General features: G+C 32.7%; 1 protein-coding gene across 11 annotated transcripts in view; it reads left to right on the top strand.

Moving 5' to 3' along the window:
• GPHN (gephyrin) overlaps positions 1-21305 on the top strand; it is a 624840-nt gene that overhangs the window by 394366 nt on the left and 209169 nt on the right. For all 11 annotated transcript variants that reach the window (XM_027571275.2, XM_035728121.1, XM_027571272.2 and 8 more), the window contains one exon: positions 13300-13434. In XM_027571275.2, the coding sequence (XP_027427076.1) occupies positions 13300-13434 (135 nt within the window). The remainder of the gene's footprint in view (positions 1-13299; positions 13435-21305) is intronic.

Here is a 21305-nt window from a genome sequence, read left to right as displayed (position 1 = left end):
CCCCTGGATGGCTCAGTCCGTTAAGTGTCTGCCTTCGGCTCAGGTCATGATCCTAGGGTCCTGGGATGGAGTCCCGCATATGGCTTCTTGCTCAGTGGGGAGCCTGCTTCTCCCTCTGACTGCTGCTTGCTCTCTCTCTCTCTCTTTCTCTCCCCCTGACAAATAAATAAATTTTTTTAAAAAATGAATCTGTAGTCATTGAGTGGGTGTGAAGTGGTATTTCATTGTGGTTTTGATTTGCATTTCCCTAATGACTAATTATGATGAACATCTTTTATTGCTGCTTATTGTCCATTTGTATATCTTTTTAGAGCAAATATCTATTCAAGTCTTCTGCCTCTTTTAAAAAATGAGGTTGTTTTTAAACAGATTATTTGTCTTTTGTTGTTGAGTTGCAAATGTTCTTTATATACTTTGGGTACTAGACCGCTATCAAATACATGATTTGCAAATATTTTCTCCCATTCTATAGGTTGTCTTTTCTACTTTTCTTGATAATATCCTTTGATGCACAGAAGTTTTTAAATTTTTATTTTATTTATTTATTGAGAGGGAGAGGGAGAGAGTGGGGGAGGGGCAGAGAAGGAGAGAGAAAGAATCTCAAACAGACTCCATGCTAAGTGAATCCCAACATGGGGCTTGATCTCACGACCCTGAGATCATGACCTGAGCTGAAATCAAGAGTGAGCCACCCAGGCACCCCAGGTTTTTAATTTTGATGAAATCTTACTTGTGTAAATTTTCTTTGTTCCTTGTACTTTTGGTAGCATATCTAAGAATCTATTAGCAAGTGCAAGATAATGAATATTTACCCCTTTTCTTCTAAGCATTTTTTCATTTTAGCTCATATTTAGGTCTTCAATTCATTTTGAAATAATTCTTGTATATGGTGTGAGAGAGGTATCCAACTTCATTTTATTGGATGTGGATATCCAGTTGTTCTGACACAGTTTATTGAAAAGCTTATTCTTTCCCATTAATTGTCTTAGCACCTTTGTCAAAAATCAACTAACCATAAATGTAAAAGGGTTTATTGCTGGACTCTCAATTCTATGGCACTGATTTGTATGTTTATCCTTATGCTAGGATTACACTGTTTTGATTGTCATTGTACCATTTAAGTAACTTTTGAAATTAGAAAGTTTTAGTCCTCCAACTTACTTTTTCAAGATTGTTTTGGCTATAGGGATCCCTTCGGATTCCATATAAATTTTAGGACGGGTTTTTCTATTTTAGCAAAAAATTCTGTTGGGATTTTATAGGGTTTGCATTGAATCTGTGGATCCTTTTGGGTAATATTGCCATCTTAACAATATACATCTTTCCATTTATTTATGTATTCTTAAGTTTTGTAATTTTCAGTGTACGAGTCTTTCACCGTCTTGGTTAAATTTATTCCTTAATCTTTTATTCTCTTTCATGCTATTGTAAATGAGATTGCTTTATTGATTTTCTTTTTGAATTTATCAGTGTTAGTGTATAAACATACAACTAATTTTTGTGAGTTCATCACGTATCCTGCAACTTGGCTGAATTTATTAGCTCTAATCTTTCTGTGGATTATAGGATATTATATGTATTACATTATGTCATCCATGAAGAGATAGTTTTATTTCTTCCTTTCCAATCTGGATGCCTTTTATTTCTTTTTCTTCTCTAATTTCCCTGGCTATAACTTGCAGTACAGTGTTGAAAAGAAGTGGTAAAAGAAGACATCCTTGATACTGATTTTAGGGGGGAGTTTTTTGTCTCAGGTTTTTCTTAGATGCCCTTTATCAGATTTGGGAAGTTACCTTCTATTTATTTGTGGTTTTCTTTGTGTTTTTATCATGAAAAGGTGTTCAACTTTGTCAAATGCTTTTTCTACATCACTTGAGATAATCATGTGGATTTTTTTTTCATTCTGTTAATGTGTTGATTATATGTCTGATTATACTGGTTATATTTCTTATGTTGAAACATACTTACACTCATGGGATAAATCCCACATGGTCATGGTATGTAATCATTTTAATATATGTTGGATTCAGTTTCCAGTATTTTATTTAAGATATTTGCATCTATATGCATAAAGAATATTGTTCTATAATATTCTTTTCCTGTGATGTGTTTATTTGTCTTTGGTATCAGGGTACTACTAGCCCCATGAAATGAATTAAGAAGTGTTCCCACCTCTTCAGTTTTGTGGAAGAATTTGTAAAGGATTTGTGTTAATTCTTTTTTTAAACATTTGATAGAATTCTTTAATGAGGCCATCTGGCCCTGAGTTTTTCCTTGTTGAAAGTTTTTTTTTTTTTTATTGATTCATACTTGTTATATGTCTACTCCAGATTTTCTATTTCTTCTACCAATTTTCATAATTTCTGGGTTTATCTGGGTTATCCAATTTTTGGCATACAGTTGTTTGTAGTATTATAATTTTTATTTCTGTCAGAGCAATAGTAATGTCCCCATTTTTAGTCCTGATTTTAGTAATATGAGTTTTCTTTCTTTTTTTCTGCCAGTCTAGGTAAAGGTTTGTCAGTTCTATTGCTCTTTCCAAAGAATCAACTTCGGTTTTATTGATTCTTTCAGTGTCTTTCTGTTCTCTATTTTATTTATCTTTGTTATACTTTTTATTGGTTCTTTTCTTCTCTTTGCTTTGGGTTTAGTTTGCTCTTATTTTTTTAGTTCTTTAAGATAGAAGGTTAGAGTATTGATTTGAAACCTTCCTTCTTTATTTGTAGTTACAAATTTCCCTCTGAACACTACTGTGCTGCACCTGTAAGTTTAGGTATATTGTGTTTTCATTTTCATTCATGTCAAAATATTGTAATTTCCTTTGTGATTTCTTCCTTGACTCTTCAGTTAAGAATGTGTTTAATTTCCACATATTTGTAAATTTCCCAATTTCTTTCTATATTGTTTTCCACTTTCCTTTCATTATGGACAGAGAAGATACACTGTATGATTTCAGTATTTTAGTGAGACATATTTTGTGGCTTAACATTTAGTCTGTCCTGGAAAATGTTCCCTGTTCACTTGAGAAAAATGTGTATTTTACTGTTACCAGGTAGATTTTTCTTTATATGGTTGTCGGTTTATACTGTTGTTCAAATCTTCTGTTTCACTTGTTGGTCTTCTGACTAGTTGTTCTAACCATTTTTGAAAGTGGAACATTGACGTTTCCCACACTATTATCATTGGACTTTTTGTCCAGTATTGTTAGTTTTTGCTTCATATATTTTGGGGCTTTTATTGGTGTGTATATGTATATGATTCTTATATCTTCTGAAGGATTGACCTTTTTATCATTATTTTATGTCTGTCTCTTGTAACAGTTTTTTCTTAACGTCCATTTTGTCTGATATTATTATAGGCATTCTAGCTCTCTCGATTACTGTTTGCATAGAAAAAAATCTTTCCATTCTTTCACCTTCAACCTATTTGTGTCTTTGGATCTAAAGTAGATACTTAGATCATGTTTTTTCATCCATTCCGCTAGTCTCTACTTTTAATTGGGTAGTTTAATCCAGTTACATTTATTGTAATTGCTGATAAGGTAATTTTTTTTCCAGTTTGTTATTTTCTGTATTTCTTTTATCATTTTTGTTCCTCATTTTCTCCATTACTTCTTTCATTTTTGATTGATAGTTTCTAGTGTGTCATTTTCATTTTTCTCTCATTTCTTTTGGCAAATATTTTTTTAGTTATCTTTTTAGTGGTTGCTCCAGGGGTTAAAATTAACACCTTACTTTGTAACAGTCTAGTTTGATTAATACCAAATTAGTTTAAATGTTATGCAAAATCTTTGCCCAATCTCTCTCACTTATGTTATTTTCACAAAATACATATTTGTACCTTGTGTGCCCATCAACGCAGATTTATAATTATTGTTTTATATAGTTTTCTTTTTAAATTGTATTGATTTACAAACCAAAATATGTATTACTTTTATATCTACCTATGTTGAGTACCAATGTTATTTATTTCTCCATGTGAATTCCAAATTATTGTCTAGTGTCCTTTCATTTCAACCTGAAGAACTTTTAGCATTTCTTGTAGGGAAGGTCTGCTAGTATTGAACTCTCAGCTTTTGTTTATCTGAGAATATTTTGATTTCCTTTTCATTTTTGAATTATAGTTTTGCCATATATAAAATTTCTGGTTGATAGTTTATTTTCTTCTAGCATTTTGAATATGTTATTTTGCTACCTATTGACCTTTATAGTTTCTGCTGTGAAATCGGCTGTTAATCTTATTGAGGATCTCTCATATAGGTTGCTTCTCTCGTGCTGCTTTTAGAATTCTTTGTCCTTCATTTTCAATGGTTTGTTATAATGTGTCTTGGTGTAGATCTCTTTATCTAACTTGGAATTGTTGAACTTCTTCAACATGTAGACTTATGTGTTTCATCGTGTTTGGAAAATTTTCAGTTATTATTTCTTCAAATATTTTCTCTGCCTTTTTCTCTCCTCTCCTTTTGGGACTCCCATTATGCATATCTTGGTGCAGTTATTAGTGTCCTTCCATGGTTTTCTGAAGTTCTGCTCATTTTTCTCCATTCTTTTTTTCTTTCTGCTCAAATTGGGTATTCTCAATTGATTTATCTTCAAATCAGTAATTCTTTCTTCTGCTTGCTCAAATCTGCTGGTGAACCCATGTAGAGAATTTTTTATTTTAGTTTTATGGTTGACCCCCAACACAGGTTTGAACTGTGTGGGTCACTTATATGTGCATTTTTTTCAATAGACATAGTATAGTACTGTAAATGTATTTTTCTTCCTTATGATTTTCTTTTAGTTTATTTTTTCTTATGATTTTCTTAACAACATTTTCTCTTCTCTAGCCTACTTTATTGTAAGAATACAGTATGTAATACATATAATATATGAAATATGTGTCAATCAACTGCTTATTGGTAAGGCTTCCAATCAGCAGTAGGCTATTAGTAGTTAAGTTTTGGGGAGTCAAAAGGTATACACAGATTTTTGACTGCACAGGGGGTTGGCACCCACATCCCCGCATCGTTCAAGAGTCAACTATTTTTTTCAACTTTAGAATTTCTGTTTGTTTCTTTTTCATTATTTCTGTCTCTTTAAAAGCTGTTCCCTGTTGGGGAGACATCTTCCCCATGCTTTCTTTAGTTCTTTATCTATAGTTTTCTTTAGTTCTTTCAATATATTTTAAATGGTTGATTTTTTTTTTTCATTTCAAGTTTTTATTTAAATTCTAGTTAACATATAAGGTAATATTGGTTTCAGGAGTAGAATTTAGTGATTTATCACTTACATATAACACCCAGTGTTCATCACAACAAGTGCCCTCCTTAATACCCATCACCCATTTAACCCATCCTCCGCCCATCTCCTTCCATCAACCCTGAGATTGTTCTCTATAGTTAAGAGTCTCTTATGGTTTACTTCCCTCTCTCTTTTGTTCCCCCTTCCTCTATGTTCATCTGTTTTGTTTCTTAAATTCCACATATCAGTGAAGTCATATGGTATTTGTCTTTTTCTCATTGACTTATTTCGCTTAACATAATACACTCTAGCTCTATCCACATCATTGCAAATGGCAAGATTTCATTCTTTAAGATGGCTGAGTAATATTCCATTGCATATGTAGCATATCTTCTTTAACCATTCATCCGTTGCTGGATATTTGGACTCTTTCCATAATTTGCCTGTTGTTGATAAGGCTGCTATAAACATTGGGGTGCATGTGTCCCTTCAAATTAGTATTTTTGTATCCTTGGGTAAAGAAACAATCCTAAAATTTATGTGGAACCACAAAAGACCCCAAGTAACCAAAACAATCTTGAAAAAATAGTTGATTTAAATTTTTTCAGTAGTCAGTCTAGTGTCTGAGCTTTCTCCGTAACAGTTTCTATTTATTCCTCTTTTTTTCCTATACATATGCCACACTTTCTTGTTTCTTTGCATAACTTATAATTTTTGTTGCAAACTGGACATTTTGAATATTACAAGTGGAAACTCTGGAAATCAGATTCTTCCCCCTCCCTAGGGTATGATATTGCTTTTTGTCATAATTACTGTTTTTGGTTTGTTGATTAACTTTTCTTGTCAAGTCTGTTATTAATTATTGGTAACTGAAGTCTCTGTCCCATTAGCTGTGTAGTCAACTAGTGATTCAACAGAGATTTCCTTAAATGCCTGAGGAAAATGTATACAGAAAAAGATAATCTCTTATTCTTTTCACTTGGACTCTTTGTATGTATCAGGGCATGCCTTTGACACTCAGCCAGTTTACAACTCTTAGCCTTCACTTCCTGCTTGTGCAGAGTCTGAAGTTCAGCAAGAGTTGAAAGATTAGGTAGTCTTCTGAGGATGTGGCTAACCCTGGGCATAAACATGAACCTTTGGATTCCCAGGAATATGCTTTTCAAAGTCCTTAATGCATGAAAGCATTTGATTACATAGCCTTTCCTTCCAAGTTTCTCAGTGAATCTACTCTTTATCCCAACTGTCATCCCATGCCCTGAGAGCGGTAGTTAATATATTTGCCTTTATATTTTTGAACAATACCACCTCCTGGTTAGCTGCAGAAACCCAGGAAAAGTTCCAGGTTAGGGGAAATAAAAGCAAACCCTATATGTCCTTCATTGGCCACTGGACATATTGAAACAAAGAACTGTAATTCTTGAGAATAAGGTTTGTTCTTCCTCCAGTACTAAGAATGCTTACCAGGAATGTGGGCTGTGTCTTTAGGTGTACCACTGAGCTGTTTAGTGGAGGAATAGTTGTTTTGGGTTTGTTTTTCTTTTCTTTGATTAAGTATTCACCTGGTTGATTCTGACCATTTTTGATTAGTCACCTCTTTCATGGAGTGATGGATTTTTGGCATTTCCTATTCTGCCATTTCTACTGGATTCCTTTTAAGACACAAAACTCTCTAACTATAAAGGAAAATATTGATAGATTTGGCTAAATTAAAATATTCTGTTAACCATAAGACATGATTAAGTAAGACAACAAGCTACAGAATAGGAATAGATGTTTTCACCATATAAAACTGATAAAGGACTAGTTTTCCAGGATAGATACTAAAATCTAACAATTCAGTAAAAAAGGACAACCCAATAAGGGAGAATTTGGGCAAAAGACTTAAACAGAGACTTTACAAAAAAGAACATCTAAGTGCCTGATAAACATATAAAATAATGCTTTTTCTCATTAAGAGTCAGGGAAAGGAATATTAAACCACAATAACTATTATTACTACTACCAGATGTGAAAAAAATTGCTAATATTGACAATACTAGATAGAGATATGTTTTGGAGTAAGAGGAACTATCACCATTTTCTTTCAATAGACATATAAATTGGTTTAACCAATTTGGAAATTTGTAAAAGGGTATGCCTACCCAATAACCAGCAATTCTGTTCCTGAATATATATATTTTATATAGATATAGATATATATCCTATATTTCAAGCCTCACATTCATATATATATCTGTCTCCTAAAATTAATGCATGTAGGAATCATGATACATACTAGAATGTTCATAGTAAATTGTTCATAGTGTCTCCAAAATGGAAACAGTACAAATGTCCATCAACTCAGTAATCCATATTCACTGCCTCCATTTCCTTAACTCTATTTTTTTTTGACCTCTTGTAATCAGGTATCTATGTTATCAAATAATGAAATAGCTGTGTCTCAGACAACTAATAACTTCTCCCATCTTGTTCATTGGCATCTGTCTCTTTCCCTTTTTGTGGCTTGTTAAATTTTATCTATATGTGTTCTTTATAGTTAAGACTCTGTTTCTTGGTTAGCCTCCCTCTCTCTTTTTTCCCCCCCTTTGCTCATTTGATTTGTTTCTTAAATTCCACATATGAGTGAAATCATATGGTATTTGTCTTTCTATGACTAACTTATTTCACTTAGCATAATACTCTCTAGTTCTAGCCACATCACTGCAAATGGCAAGATTTCATTCTTTTTTATGGCTGAATAATATTCTGTTGTATAGATACATACATACATACATACATACATACATATCACATCTTTTTTATCTGTTCATCAGTTGATGGACATTGGACTGTTTCCATAATTTGGTATTGTAGATAATGCTGCTATAAACATCAGGGTGCCTTTGAATAAGTGTTTTTGGATTCTTTGGGTAAACACCTAGTACTACAATTGTTATATCATAGTGTGGTTTCATTTTTAACTTTTTGAGGAACCACCATACTGTTTCCCAGAATCACTGCATCAATTTGCATTCCCACCAACAGTGTAAGAGGGTTCCTGTTTCCCTACATCCTCGCCAACACCTGTTATTTCTTGTTGTTGATTTTAGCCATTCTGACAGGTGTAAGGTGATAGTGTAGTTTTGATTTGCATTTCCCTGATGATCAGTGATGTTGAGCATCTTTTCATATGTCTGTTGTGCATCTGTATATCTTCTTTGGACAAATGTCTATTCATGTCTTCTGCCCATTTTTAATTGCATTGTTTGTTCATGGTGTGTTGAGTTTTATAAGTTCTTTATAGTTTTTGGATACTAATCCTTTATCAGATATGTCATTTGCAAATATCTTCTGTCATTCCATAGGTTGCCTTTTTAGTTTTGTTGATTGTTTCCTTTGCTGTTCAGAAAATTTTTATTTTGATGAAGTCCCAATGGTTTATTTTTGCTTTTGTTTCCCTTGCTTTAGGAGACATATCTAGAAAGAAGTTGCTACAACTTATGTCAAAGAGGTTATCACGGGTGTTCTCTTCTAGGATTTTTATGGTTTCAAGTCTCACATTTAGATCTTTAATCCATTTTAAATCTATTTTTGTGTATGGTGTAAGAAAGTAGCCCAGTTTCATTCATTTTCATGTTGCTGTCCAACTTTCCCAACACTGTTTGCTGAAGAGACTGTCTTTTTCCCATTGGGTATTCTTTCCTGCTTTGTCGAAGATTAATAGACCATATAGTTGTGGATTCGTTTCTGGGTTTTATATTCTGTTCCTTTGATCTGTGTGTCTATTTTTGTGCCAGTAACATACAATTTTGGTCACTACAGGTTTGTAATATAACTTGAAGTCTGGAATTGTGAGACCTCCAGCTTTGCTTTGCTTTTTCAAGGTTGCTTTGGCTATTCGGGGTCTTTTGTGGTTTCATATAAATTTTAGGATTGTTTGTTCTATCTCTGTGAAAAATACTGTTGGTATTTTGATAGGGATAACATTAAATGTGCAGATTGCTTTGGATAGTATAGACATTTTAACAATGTTTTTTCTTCCAATCCATGAGCATGGAATATTTTTCCATTTGTTTGTGTCATCTTCAATTTCTTCATCAGTGTTTTATAGTATTCAGAGTACAGGTCTTTCATTACTTTGATTAGGCTTATTCCTAGGTATCTTATTGTTTTGGGTGCAATTATAAATGGGATTGATTCTTTCATTTCTCTTTCTGCTGCTTCGTTATTGGTGTATAGAAATGCAACAGATTTCCGTACATTGATTTTTTTTATCCTGCAACTTTACTGAATTCATTTATGAATTCTAGCTGTTTTTTGATGGTGTCTTTCCAGTTCTCAATGGCTTTTTTTCAACTCTTTTTTTTTGTTTTTTATTTTAATATTCTTTTTTAATTTCATTTTATTATGTTATGTTAATCACCATACATTACATCATTAGTTTTTGATGTAGTGTTCCATGATTCATTGTTTGCATATAAAACCCAGTGCTCCATTCAGTATGTGCCCTCTTTAATACCCATCACCAGGCTAAGCCATCCCCCCACCCCTTCCCCTCTAGAACCCTCAGTTTGTTTCTCAGAGTCCATAGTCTTTCATAGTTCGTCTCCCCCTCTGATTTCCCCCCACTTCATTTTTCCCTTCCTACTCTCTTTTTTTTTTAACAGATAATGTATTATTTGTTTCAGAGGTACGAGTCTGTGATTCGTCAGTCTTACACAATTCATAGCACTCACCATAGCACATACCCTCCCCAATGTCTGTCACCCAGCCACCCCATCCTCCCACCCCCCCACTCCAGCAACCCTCAGTTTGTTTCCTGAGGTTAAGAATTCCTCATATCAGTGAGATCGTATGATACGTGTCTTTCTCTGATTGACTTATTTTGCTTAGCATAATACCCTCTAGTTCCATCCACATCGTTGCAAATGGCAAGATTTTGGGGGTTTTTTGATGGCTGCATAATATTCCATTGTGTATATATACCACATCTTCTTTATCCATTCATCTGTTGATGGACATCTTGGCTCTTTCCATAGTTTGGCTATTGTGGACATTGCTGCTATAAACATTGGGGTGCACGTACCCCTTCGGATCACTACATTTGTATCTTTGGGGTAAATACTCAGTAGTGCAATTGCCGTGTTGTAGGGTAGCTCTATTTTCAACTGTTTGAGGAACCTCCATATTGTTTTCCAGAGTGGCTGCACCAGCTTGCATTCCCACCAACAGTGTAGGAGGGTTCCCCTTTCTCCACATCCCCGCCAACATCTGTCATTTCCTGACTTGTTAATTTTAGCCATTCTGACTGGTGTGAGGTGGTATCTCATTGTGGTTTTGATTTGGATTTCCCTGATGCTGAGGGATATTGAGCACTTTTTCATGTGTCTGTTGGCCATTTGGATGTCATCTTTGGAAAAAATGTCTGTTCATGTCATGTCTTTTTTTCAACTCTTATCCTGCTTATCTTCTCTCCATACTTGATAACATCTCCTTGAAAGTTTCTTCTCTTTTCCCTTCCCATATATTCATTCAGTCTTGATTTTCCTCTTTTGTGTCTAACAATTTCTTAAAGATATGAAAAGTAAATAATTTATCTTCCAAACTGAAATACTTTTGAAGTGAAAAGATGTGCTATTTAATAACTGAGCCAGTATGGTGTGCCTGGGTGGCTCAGTCGTTAAGAGTCTGCCTTCGGCTCAGGTCATGATCCCGGGGTCCTGGGATTGAGCCCCACATCAGGCTGCTCGGTGGGAAAGCCTGATTCTACCTCTCCCACTCCTCCTGCTTTTGTTCCCTCTCTCACTGTCTCTCTCTGTCAAATAAATAAATAAAATTTTAAAAAAATAATTGAGCCAGTATGATAGATATAAATCCTGATTGTTCAAAATAGGAAAAATAGGATGTACTGTTATTTCATTTACAGATTGTTTTTCCCCTTGATTTTTTTCTTCTGTTAAGCCTGTAATATGGATCTCCCCTAGAATTATCAACCATCATCTTTTGTTCTTTTACATACTGTCCTTGGATGATCTGAAATATATGCGTGACTGAAACTGTCACCTCCATTGATAATTCCCAAAGTATATACCCAATCCCTAACATTTTCCTGAGTTCCAGACTCATATTTCTAAAAGCTCATTGGATATCTCCAGACTATTAACCCCAAAGAATGTACTTCAAATTTAGACTTCTCTTTCCCCTGAAATATCCTGCTGTCCTGTTTACATTCATACACACACAGAAGGCGAGAGAGAGAGATGGGTAGTATATGTACACATGTGTTTGTTAGTCTGGAAATCTATATATCTTACATACATACTACTTTGTGCATGTGCTTTCTTAGGTACTGGACATAAAATAGCAAAAGCATGGCTTCATCATGACAAGGCATTCTACTATGGGACATAGACATTGATCAAACTATAACAGATATAAATGTAGTATAACTGGAAATTACTATGAAGTAGAGGAGCATGGTGTCATGTGAAGGATAATAGGAGATTTCTTTGACTTTTTTTCCAATACATGGCCTTTTTTGCTAAACATTAATGGCAACATATAGCTCTTTTAAATCAGACTATCTACTTCTGTTTCTTTAACTTATTTATCACAATTCAGTACTCAAATGAACTAGCAGGTAGAGCAGTTTTTCATCTCGGAATTCCCGTTGCTTTTCACCCTAGTTATGAGAATATTATTTATAAGTCACATAAATTGACTAATGATAAATGATAGCAATACCATTGGTAATGAGGATATTGGTATGGAAACTAAATAAAAGAGCTTCTATGGAAATTTGTGAGAAATAGATGATGCATAAGATCAGGAGCACCATTCTAGTCATAAAGTCTGGTTGCTGCTTCCTTGTTTTCACATGGTTAGAGATATTTACTGATCGAATGTTAATTGCTTATCTTTTTATCATATGTATGTCCCCTCTGTGCTCAAAACTTGAAAGTGGTCAAGTTCTCATTTTGAGTTCAGAAAACCTAAACCCATTAGTATTAGCCCAGAACAGGAACTAAATTATGCATAGCCCAAAATAATAATTTTATAATCAACAATTTCTATAATGAATAATCCACATTATTTGTCCTTATGTTTGTATATTTTTAGAATAGTGATACTCAATTACATCAGTTTTTACTATGTTGATAGGTATAATATAATAATATCAATAATAGTCAGTATTAAGTATTTACTACTTTGTAGTGCTAGATAATTTATATGCATTATCTTATTTAATCCTGAACAGTAATCTGGTGAGGTAAATGCTGTCATTATCTTCATTTTTTTAGATAAAGGAAACAGTGATTTAAAAAGCAAAGCCATCAGTGTCCCCACAGAAGTCATAGCATAGTTATATGGATAATTGTGAAGAGTTTATTAAGGAACTATCGTGTTTACAAAGGTTTGGGCAGATTTTAGGGAAAACAAAAAATACAATGCAGTGCCCTGAGACTAGTAATACTGGGAACCATCAATATCCCTAGTCCTAATGGGGCAAAGGGAAGGAACTGCTACTGGAATCCAGAAAAGAGCTGTAAACCCCTGTCAGATGACCAGAGGCTGTGACTTAGCCAACCTGTGGTAACCTGGTGGAGAAGGAGGCAGGGGAATAAAGATCAGACCTTACTCTCCTCTAACCTTTCAGTTTCCTGGCACTAGCTGAACCCAACTAGAAACTAGAGAGCACAGACTAGCTTGTTGATTCTATTATACAGGTCAGCTTAGAGCCAAGAGGATAAAGCGTGGAGAAAGAAAAATGGAAAATATCTAGGAATTAAATAATTATTAAATAGCAGAGCCAGTATATGAATGCCGAACATTTTGCTCCTTAACTACAATGCTAGACTGCCTCTCAATAAAAAAGTTTCATGAAATATTATTTGGTAAGAGAAAATATTTTAAAAGTGAAGGTTCCTATCCTATCCCAAATTGTTGGATGCATTTATACCTAACAGTGAGTGAGACCAAATATATGAGAGCTAGGCAGCAAAGAATGCCATTTAAAAAAAAAAGTTAGGTATGAGCATTGATTTTAATGTTGGTATTTTCAGAATATTGAACCATCCTTGTTTTTCTTGTTCAGATTCCAGACTCCATCATTTCTCGTGGCGTTCAGGTGCTCCCACGAGACACAGCCTCCCTCAGCACTACTCCTTCAGAATCGCCTCGTGCTCAGGCTACATCTCGCCTTTCTACAGCTTCCTGCCCAACACCAAAAGTAAGTACAGTTCCTTGGCACCTTAAACTTGTTCTACTATACGAGTCTGGGAAATTTAACCAGTATTTCCCTCTGCTTGTCAAGGTTGGATTGCATGCAAGATAATGCAATGAAAAATGAATGAACTATAAAATAATTGACACTTACTGTTTCACAGATTGTCAAATTAGGCCAACAGTAGGACAATAGAAATTTCATGTAAAATGTCTACTCCTACATCACAGCTACAGGTATTACTTTCTGTAGCTCCCTGTTTCTTTGTTTTAGACTTGTTATTTTTTAGCATACTAATCAGTATAGATGTGAAGTTATTTGTTTATGCAAAGGATGAATGCATTTCTGGCCAATAAAAAGTAAGATTAACAAAATAAAAAATGTCACCAAAAGAATTTTTTTTTAGCTTGTCCAGGCTGGGGTAGCTCCCTGCTCTAGTATCATTCCAAATTTTTTCAAACATATTCAACTTGGAATGTTGCTGCCTAGTATTTGGAAACAAATCTAAATTGATTAGAAAGAAAGTTTTAATGCCAACCTTTGGGGGAGGAAGGAAGTTTTTTACTATTTATTTCTTATAATTTTTCCCAAGTACTGAATCATATGTGGGAGGAAAAAAGGATTAGACATTTATTTGCTAACTCATATCTTCATATATATGATAAATTAAGTAGCAGACTTAATAATGGCTGTAACTGCTTTCTTCTGGAATGTCCCTTTCCTGATAAAGTTAGTCATTTGTGCTTTCAAGTTTTCTATATGATGGATCCAGTATTGGCATCAGAAGATTAACAGTAACATTCCTTCTTATTTAGTAAGATATGGTATTAGATATCAGCTGTACACTAAATTTATTCAGGGAATCTGCAGGTAATTTTTCAAACTATGGCTTCTTCTCTGTCATCAAATTTACAACTTATTTGGCTGTCTTCCTCAATTCCAACTTTTTCATGAGTTTTAAGAATGTTAAAACTGGACTTAACTTAGAAGTTAATCCCAAGCAGTTCTTCATATGTGTAGTACAGTTGCTTTTACATACTGTGGTACAACCTTCTCAGCAAAGCCCTCACAGTATTACTGTTGTATATCATCACTTTTAGATTTGTGTCAAATATAACCAATATTAATTTTATAGTTTAAAAAAATTAAGGTTCTAAATCTTCAATGAAGAAAAACTATAAGAATATTCTAGACATAAAATACATGTTTATGCCATTCAGGTGCCATTCAGCTGTATCTTCAACTGAATGAAAACATGGAGTTCTAAGACTTGAATTGGTTAGAAGAATCTTATTCATGTCTTTAAGATTTTTAAAACAAAAGAATTTATTGTTTACATTAAATTCCAACTATACAAGCTATATTCATTTCTGAAGTCTGGGAAATAAAGCTAAAAGTTTAGTCCACTATAAATGTTTAATCATTCACCAAATATTAAGACCCAAATGTTGGGAATGTGGGACTATTCAAGGTGCAGTATTCTTTTCCTTAATAATATACTGTGAACATAAATATCTAAGCTGAATTTAGTTAAACACAGTAGATCTTGAGCCTTTTTAAAACTTTGTAATTACATTCTAATTACAAAAGGAATATTAAAAGCAATTCTAAAATAACTTGGCCTTCCAAATTTACTAAAGTGAAATCCTAAAAATAAAAATATTAACATCTATTAAGTTAATTTGCTCATTACAAAACTTTAGGAGAACAAATAGCTTGTCTTAATATTTTTTCCTTAGTTACCACTTTGGCGTTCAAAATAACAATGAATTAAATAAAGCAGTGTATTTGGATACCTTTTTTTTTCCCCTAGGATTTTTTTTCTGTATTTTTACCTAGGAATAACGTTCTTTTCCTTTTAGATAATTTTTACCTGCACCAGAATATATACCTTAAAGATAAAATTAGTACTTCAGTGTAATTTTAAAATTAAACTTCTAAGGCTGAACCAGAATACTAATGTAATAAAAAACTAGTTTGAATATTGTTTTTTTTAGAAGGAGTGAAGAAAGTCAAATTAATCTATTGAAAGTCATTCAAATTATAAAACTGCTTAATTAAACCTAAACTTAATATTCTTATATGTGCTTTTTATCAGTGACAGATATAATCTCTGTCCTCATGGAGTTTACAGTTTAGTTGATGGTATATTAAAATAAATAGGTAGGTAAACATAAATTATTCTAATAATTATAATTTCACCATAACTTAATTATAAATTGAGATTCATGCTAAGCAGAAATGAAAAAGTTATACTGATAGAAAATAGGAGGGAAACCTTACTTAAATAGGATTATCAGAGAAGTCCTCTCTAAGGAGAACATTTCGCCTGGGATATGAAGGATGAATAAAAAACAAAAGCTCTTCTGTTGGGTGGAGGTTTTGAGAATTATATTCAGCAATAATGACCACTTTAAACACAGTTGTCACCAACCAGTTATCACCAGTCAAGAACTCTCAGACTAAAACTTCATTATTACATGAAAAGTCTTAATTCAGTGACTTCATAATCCAACTTCAGATATTACTTCCTTTTTATTTTAAATAATTTTTTTGCCTTTCCCTACTAAGTCAGATTGCAAGGCTATAGGTTTTAGCACTTAAATCTATTCTAGATGAATTGTTTATTTTAATTTTGTAGCATAAAAATGTAGGGCAGAAAAGTTAGAATGCCAGGCTTCTAATTTGAGATATGGGTAAAGGGTGATATTATTAACTATATTAAGGAATAATAAGAGAAGAAACTCATTTTAGGGTAAGAGAAAGGAGTTAATACATTTTGGTTTTGAATGTATTCAATCTGAGATACGTAGGAGACATCCCAGGAATTATATGCAGCATAAAATCGTAACACTAGTGAGTTTGATATTGTTACTGTTACTGCATCTTGGTGCTGATATTTATAATTTAGTACCTAATAGTGTCAGCCAAACCACATAGAGGTCCCTCTTTTGCCTTTCAGATTAGACATGCAGTCTGTCATATGCAGAAATATATGTGCAAATGTATTTTTTTTTCATCAGAAGTACAATATGGTCTTGAATGGTCATCAGTAGAAAGAACACTTGACTTGATAGTAGAAGACATGGATTCAGATACTGGCTTCTCTGCTTAATAACCACACTAACTTAAGCAAGTTGCTCAACTTTTCTGAGCTTCGTGTCTGTAAAGAAATGCAGTCCTTGCCTCTCCAACAGGGTTATTGATTTATTAAATAGTCTTTGCCTAGTGCTGGGAAAGCAGTGGTGAGCAGTAGACATTGTTCTTGCCATTACAAACAGACAAAATAGGCAACTGCAAATTATAATAAAGTATAAGTGCCATGATTTATCACCAAGAGTACAGAATACTCTGGGAATAACCATCAGAAGCACTTTCCCTCTGTAGCTTTTTGTCAACTGGGCAGTATTTAAGCTAAAAGACTTCCTGTTCTTTTACCTCTGTGCCTCTATTTTTTTTAAGTCAACAACTATAATATTAAATATTATTTTGGTTCACATTTTATATGTTTACTACAATATAATATCCTAGATTGTCCTTTTACTCTTTAAGATTACCAGCTATAGTGAGAACAAGATCTATAAAATACACCATTTGGATTTCCTTTTTAATATGCAATCTAATGAAGTCAACCAACTTTTCTAAACAATCTTTATTAAATGGCATTGTCTCCAACAATATTTATATGTTGTGCTGAAATGATGTAATATTTTATTGTATGTGGGAAAAAAATCTTTTCTCTTTTATACCAGTTATTTTCTTTTAATGAAACCTGACTGAAATGACAAATGATTTTCACTCTTTATGAAACTGTGAAGTATCTTTGAAGAAAAACTTGGAATTTTAATCTTTTATTGCCCTAAGTAAAAGAGTGGCTTAGCCAAAAAAGTCAAATAGTATGTAGATTACATTTAAATAGAAGTGAGCAATATCTAGAAGACTCAGATTCTAACACGGTGATAATATCCCAAAAATTGTTTGCTAAAAGAATAATTCTATAACAGATAAATTCTCTTGTAAAATGAGAATGATTCACAACTTAAATGAATGTTGATTTTTCAATTATAAAAGGTAGCAGCATCTCTATTTGAAATCAAGAGGTATGGGTAGAGAATAATGACCAGAGCAAAAAAGAATAAAACAAACAAACTTTCAATCAATTCACCGTTCCCAGTAGATGTTGTTAAAATAGGGAATAATTTTTAAAGACCAATTTAATTATCTTTTTATTCGTTAAGCATCTAGTTTGGCTTAAAAACTAAATGTAGTCTATTGTCACATATTCTCTGTACCTTAAAGATTAGAATAGAATTTTGTACAGACTAACCAGCAAGTTATTTTTTTTCTTCAGGAAGAAAATATAAATACTATCTATATAAAACTAAAGGTTATGGAATTATTAAAAACTATACGTACTTAAATATCTTAATATGAAGAGTATGTTAATTAATACACTAATGTCTAATCTTAATTCAAACAAGATGCAGAATTATGACTTCACTCTAAGTTTCTATTATTTTCCTTTGAGAAAATGAATTTAGATTACTCTGGATAAAGAAAAAATGATTTTCACAGTTTTTAATGTGTATGTCTGAAAAGCGGTGTGATTTTCTTTACGTATTCCCTTGTGATTTTTTCTTAGTCATGTTAGTTTGTACAAACTATTGCACATTTTGAACACCAGAGTGATTATGTGTACGGTTAGTTTCACTGGTTCTAAACCTGAGGTTCCCAAGTCTCTGGAGAATCTTATGAAGTTGTTAAAATTCTAGCCTAGATCAAAATGCTAAGTGGACCCCACAAATTATTTTCTACTATTTTGAAGAACCTAAACAAAATCAGTAAGACTACTTTAAATACTAAGTTTCTTTTGCTTTTGTCTGAAATTATATCAGCATTGGTATATCAAAATCTGTTCAACTGTTAATGACATTATAAAAATTTTATGGTTGTATATGTAGAGTCGACAAGTGCCAAAATGTTTGGAAAGCACAGAATTAGTGATATCAATAGTACATTCTCTGGACATAAAAATGTAAGTTTTCTTTTGTGCAAAGTTAATTGCCCCATCTGGGGAATATTGAGTAATAATAGTCTCAACATTATGGGTCAAATCTGGCAATTCTCAAACTCAATGGTCTCAGGACCACTTAAAAATTAAGGACTCCAAATAGCTTCTCTTTATGTATGTTATATCTAGAAATTTTTTTAATGTTTATTTGCTTCAAAATAAAAATAATAAAGCCTTTATATGTTAACATAAACAACATTGTAATGAAAATAATATTTTCCAAAACAGAAAACAAAAGTTGGAAAAGGATGGCATTGTTTTATATTTCTCAAATATATTTTAATTTCTGGTTTAATAGAAGATAGCTGGATTCTTACATCTGCTTCTGTACTTTAGTCTGTTGTGATATGTTTTGGTTGAAGAATATGAAAAAACAGAAAACAAATTCAGCTTCACACAGTTATGTAGTTAGAAAAGAAAGGACTAGCATTTTCACATAGTCCTGGATATTCTTTTGACACTATACCAAAAATTTACAATTGATAGTTTATTAAAAGTTAGTTGAAGTATGAAATCTAAAACCTTCTCACGGACTATACTACACTCTGATATATTAAAATTTGTTGGTCCATCTTGAACTTTGAATGGATCTTATACCCGGGCATGATTTTGGAATATATTTGTTGGTCACTTAGAAAATATAAGTTCTTCCAAATATTGACATATTTCATTATATTATACTAAAAATTTATCTTCATTGCTATAACCACCATGCTGATCAAAAAAAACGTTGGAAGCATTGGAATCTCTCAAGTTCATGGTGATATATGTTTTCCACAATTCTAATTTTTTTCTTAAAAGTTAAAATTTTATCCTTGGCAAAAAAAAAAGCAACAAATCGTGTCTGTTTTCCTTAAATTGGCAGGCTTATTTCATTCAATTTTGAGAAAATGTCTACCAAACATCTGAGTCTGGATAATCATAGTTTGTCCATCATTCTTTCATTCCTTCAAGTAAAAATAATGTTCTGTGCAAAACCTGGTTAGTTCAGCTTACACCTCAACTGCACAAGTGCTTTTCCTTGAGAAAACCATCATCCTTTGGTATGCAATGGAAGTATTTTATTCATACTTTCCATTTTGTCGTATTCAAGGGACAAATTTTAATTAAATTAGTATTCATGATTTCATTGAAGACAAGGTTAAGTGAAACTAGCTTTTCATTTTTGAAACTGTTAGTTTTGGCGTTTTTTTTAACTATTAGTACATAGTAGTGAATAGTACAATGACTATTCATACTGTTTGGATCCACTGTCTTGATTTGCACTAAGATACCAACCCACCATTGCTTTTGTACCATCAGTGCAAATGTCAATTTAGTGAAAAAGGAAAATAATGTTTTAGTACTATTGCTGAAATGATTTGGCCTTGTGGACCCCTGAAAAGGTCTTGAGGACCTTTTTGGGTCCATGGACCATACTTAAATTGTCACTAGTACAATAAAATGAGTAAACTGGCTTATGTTTCTTGAAAATATCCTAGGTCAAAATTATGTATGCTGAATCTTATCTTCCACTGGGACAGTGTTATGGTGGTATTCTCAGTCCAGAGATTGTATTCTCTATGTAAATGACCACTAGTACCATGCTCAAGCATTACAAATGATTCACCCCGACTCTGTGATCCAGATTAATTCTAGGGCAGGGAATAGAGTTTCTCCTTCCTGATTCAAAATGAGAGAAGACTTTAAGAGTCTTTTGAAGACACCTAACCAGAACTTGTAATTTCTGACTAACTCTACTCATTTCCAATGTGATGCTGCTTCTGTATTTGGGTACCAGTTGATTTTTCCCCAGGATATTCTGTCCTAATAAATACACAGAGAGCCCTCTTTTAAGTCATAGCATAATTGTTGGAAGATCATGTATTAGGGATATAATTGGGGGTGGCTCTTTTTTTTTAATTAGGTTGGAACACTTAAACTTGGTGAGATTTTTAAATAAAAATATAAATTTTCAGCTTTTCCTAAAAAAATCAGATTGACATTATTGGGCTAATACTGACATATATAAATACTCACCTGGCATTCTGTATACCCACCAAGCTCTTTTCTTTATTTTCATTAAATGCCTGGCACCTATAGATATAACTGATTCTTACTCATTCATTATTGCCTACTTTCTCCTCTGTAACATGTATGTTTTGCTATTTACTGTGGCTTGATAGCAAAATAGATTTTTGAGGCTTCAAATAAAGGACGGTTCTCTTATATCCTTTTCTAATGAGAAAGGTACTACCCAGTATGGTAAAGTATTTCATATTTTGAAAAAACTGGAATTAGATAATAACAGTATATTTTAGCTATTAATTTTGAATTTACAAATTATTTTAAATGGTTATTCTGTGACATTCTGCAAGTATGCAGCATTATACATTAATTTCTGTTTGTTCATTCATCTGCCTTTATATATCATAGAAATTGAAAATGGAATTCCCCTGGTCCTTTTCTAATTATTGAATGTTCACAGAATTATGTTTATCATTGAAGCTGAATATAACTTAACTGTGAATGTATAATTGCCATTCTGAAATCTGAACTTGCAAATGAATTTTGATTAGTTAGCCTGAGAAGATATAGTTAACCTGAAATTATTAGCTATAGAGTTAATAGTTTTATAGTTTAGATAGTCTGTAAGTGGCATGGTGTTTTTTTAATTTTAAAAAAGTAACATATGTACTCATTTTACAGCAAAAAAGAAAAAAGGAAAAAAAAAGAGTTCCTGTATGACAACCCTTAATAAATAGCAACATCTAAATTTTGCTATATATTACTCTGTTATTTTTTCTATAAATTCAAATATTTTATT

Source organism: Zalophus californianus, chromosome 6 (assembly GCF_009762305.2).
Source record: "Zalophus californianus isolate mZalCal1 chromosome 6, mZalCal1.pri.v2, whole genome shotgun sequence".
Classification (NCBI taxonomy): Eukaryota; Metazoa; Chordata; class Mammalia; order Carnivora; family Otariidae; genus Zalophus; species Zalophus californianus.
This window is presented reverse-complemented; position numbering and strand designations above follow the sequence as displayed.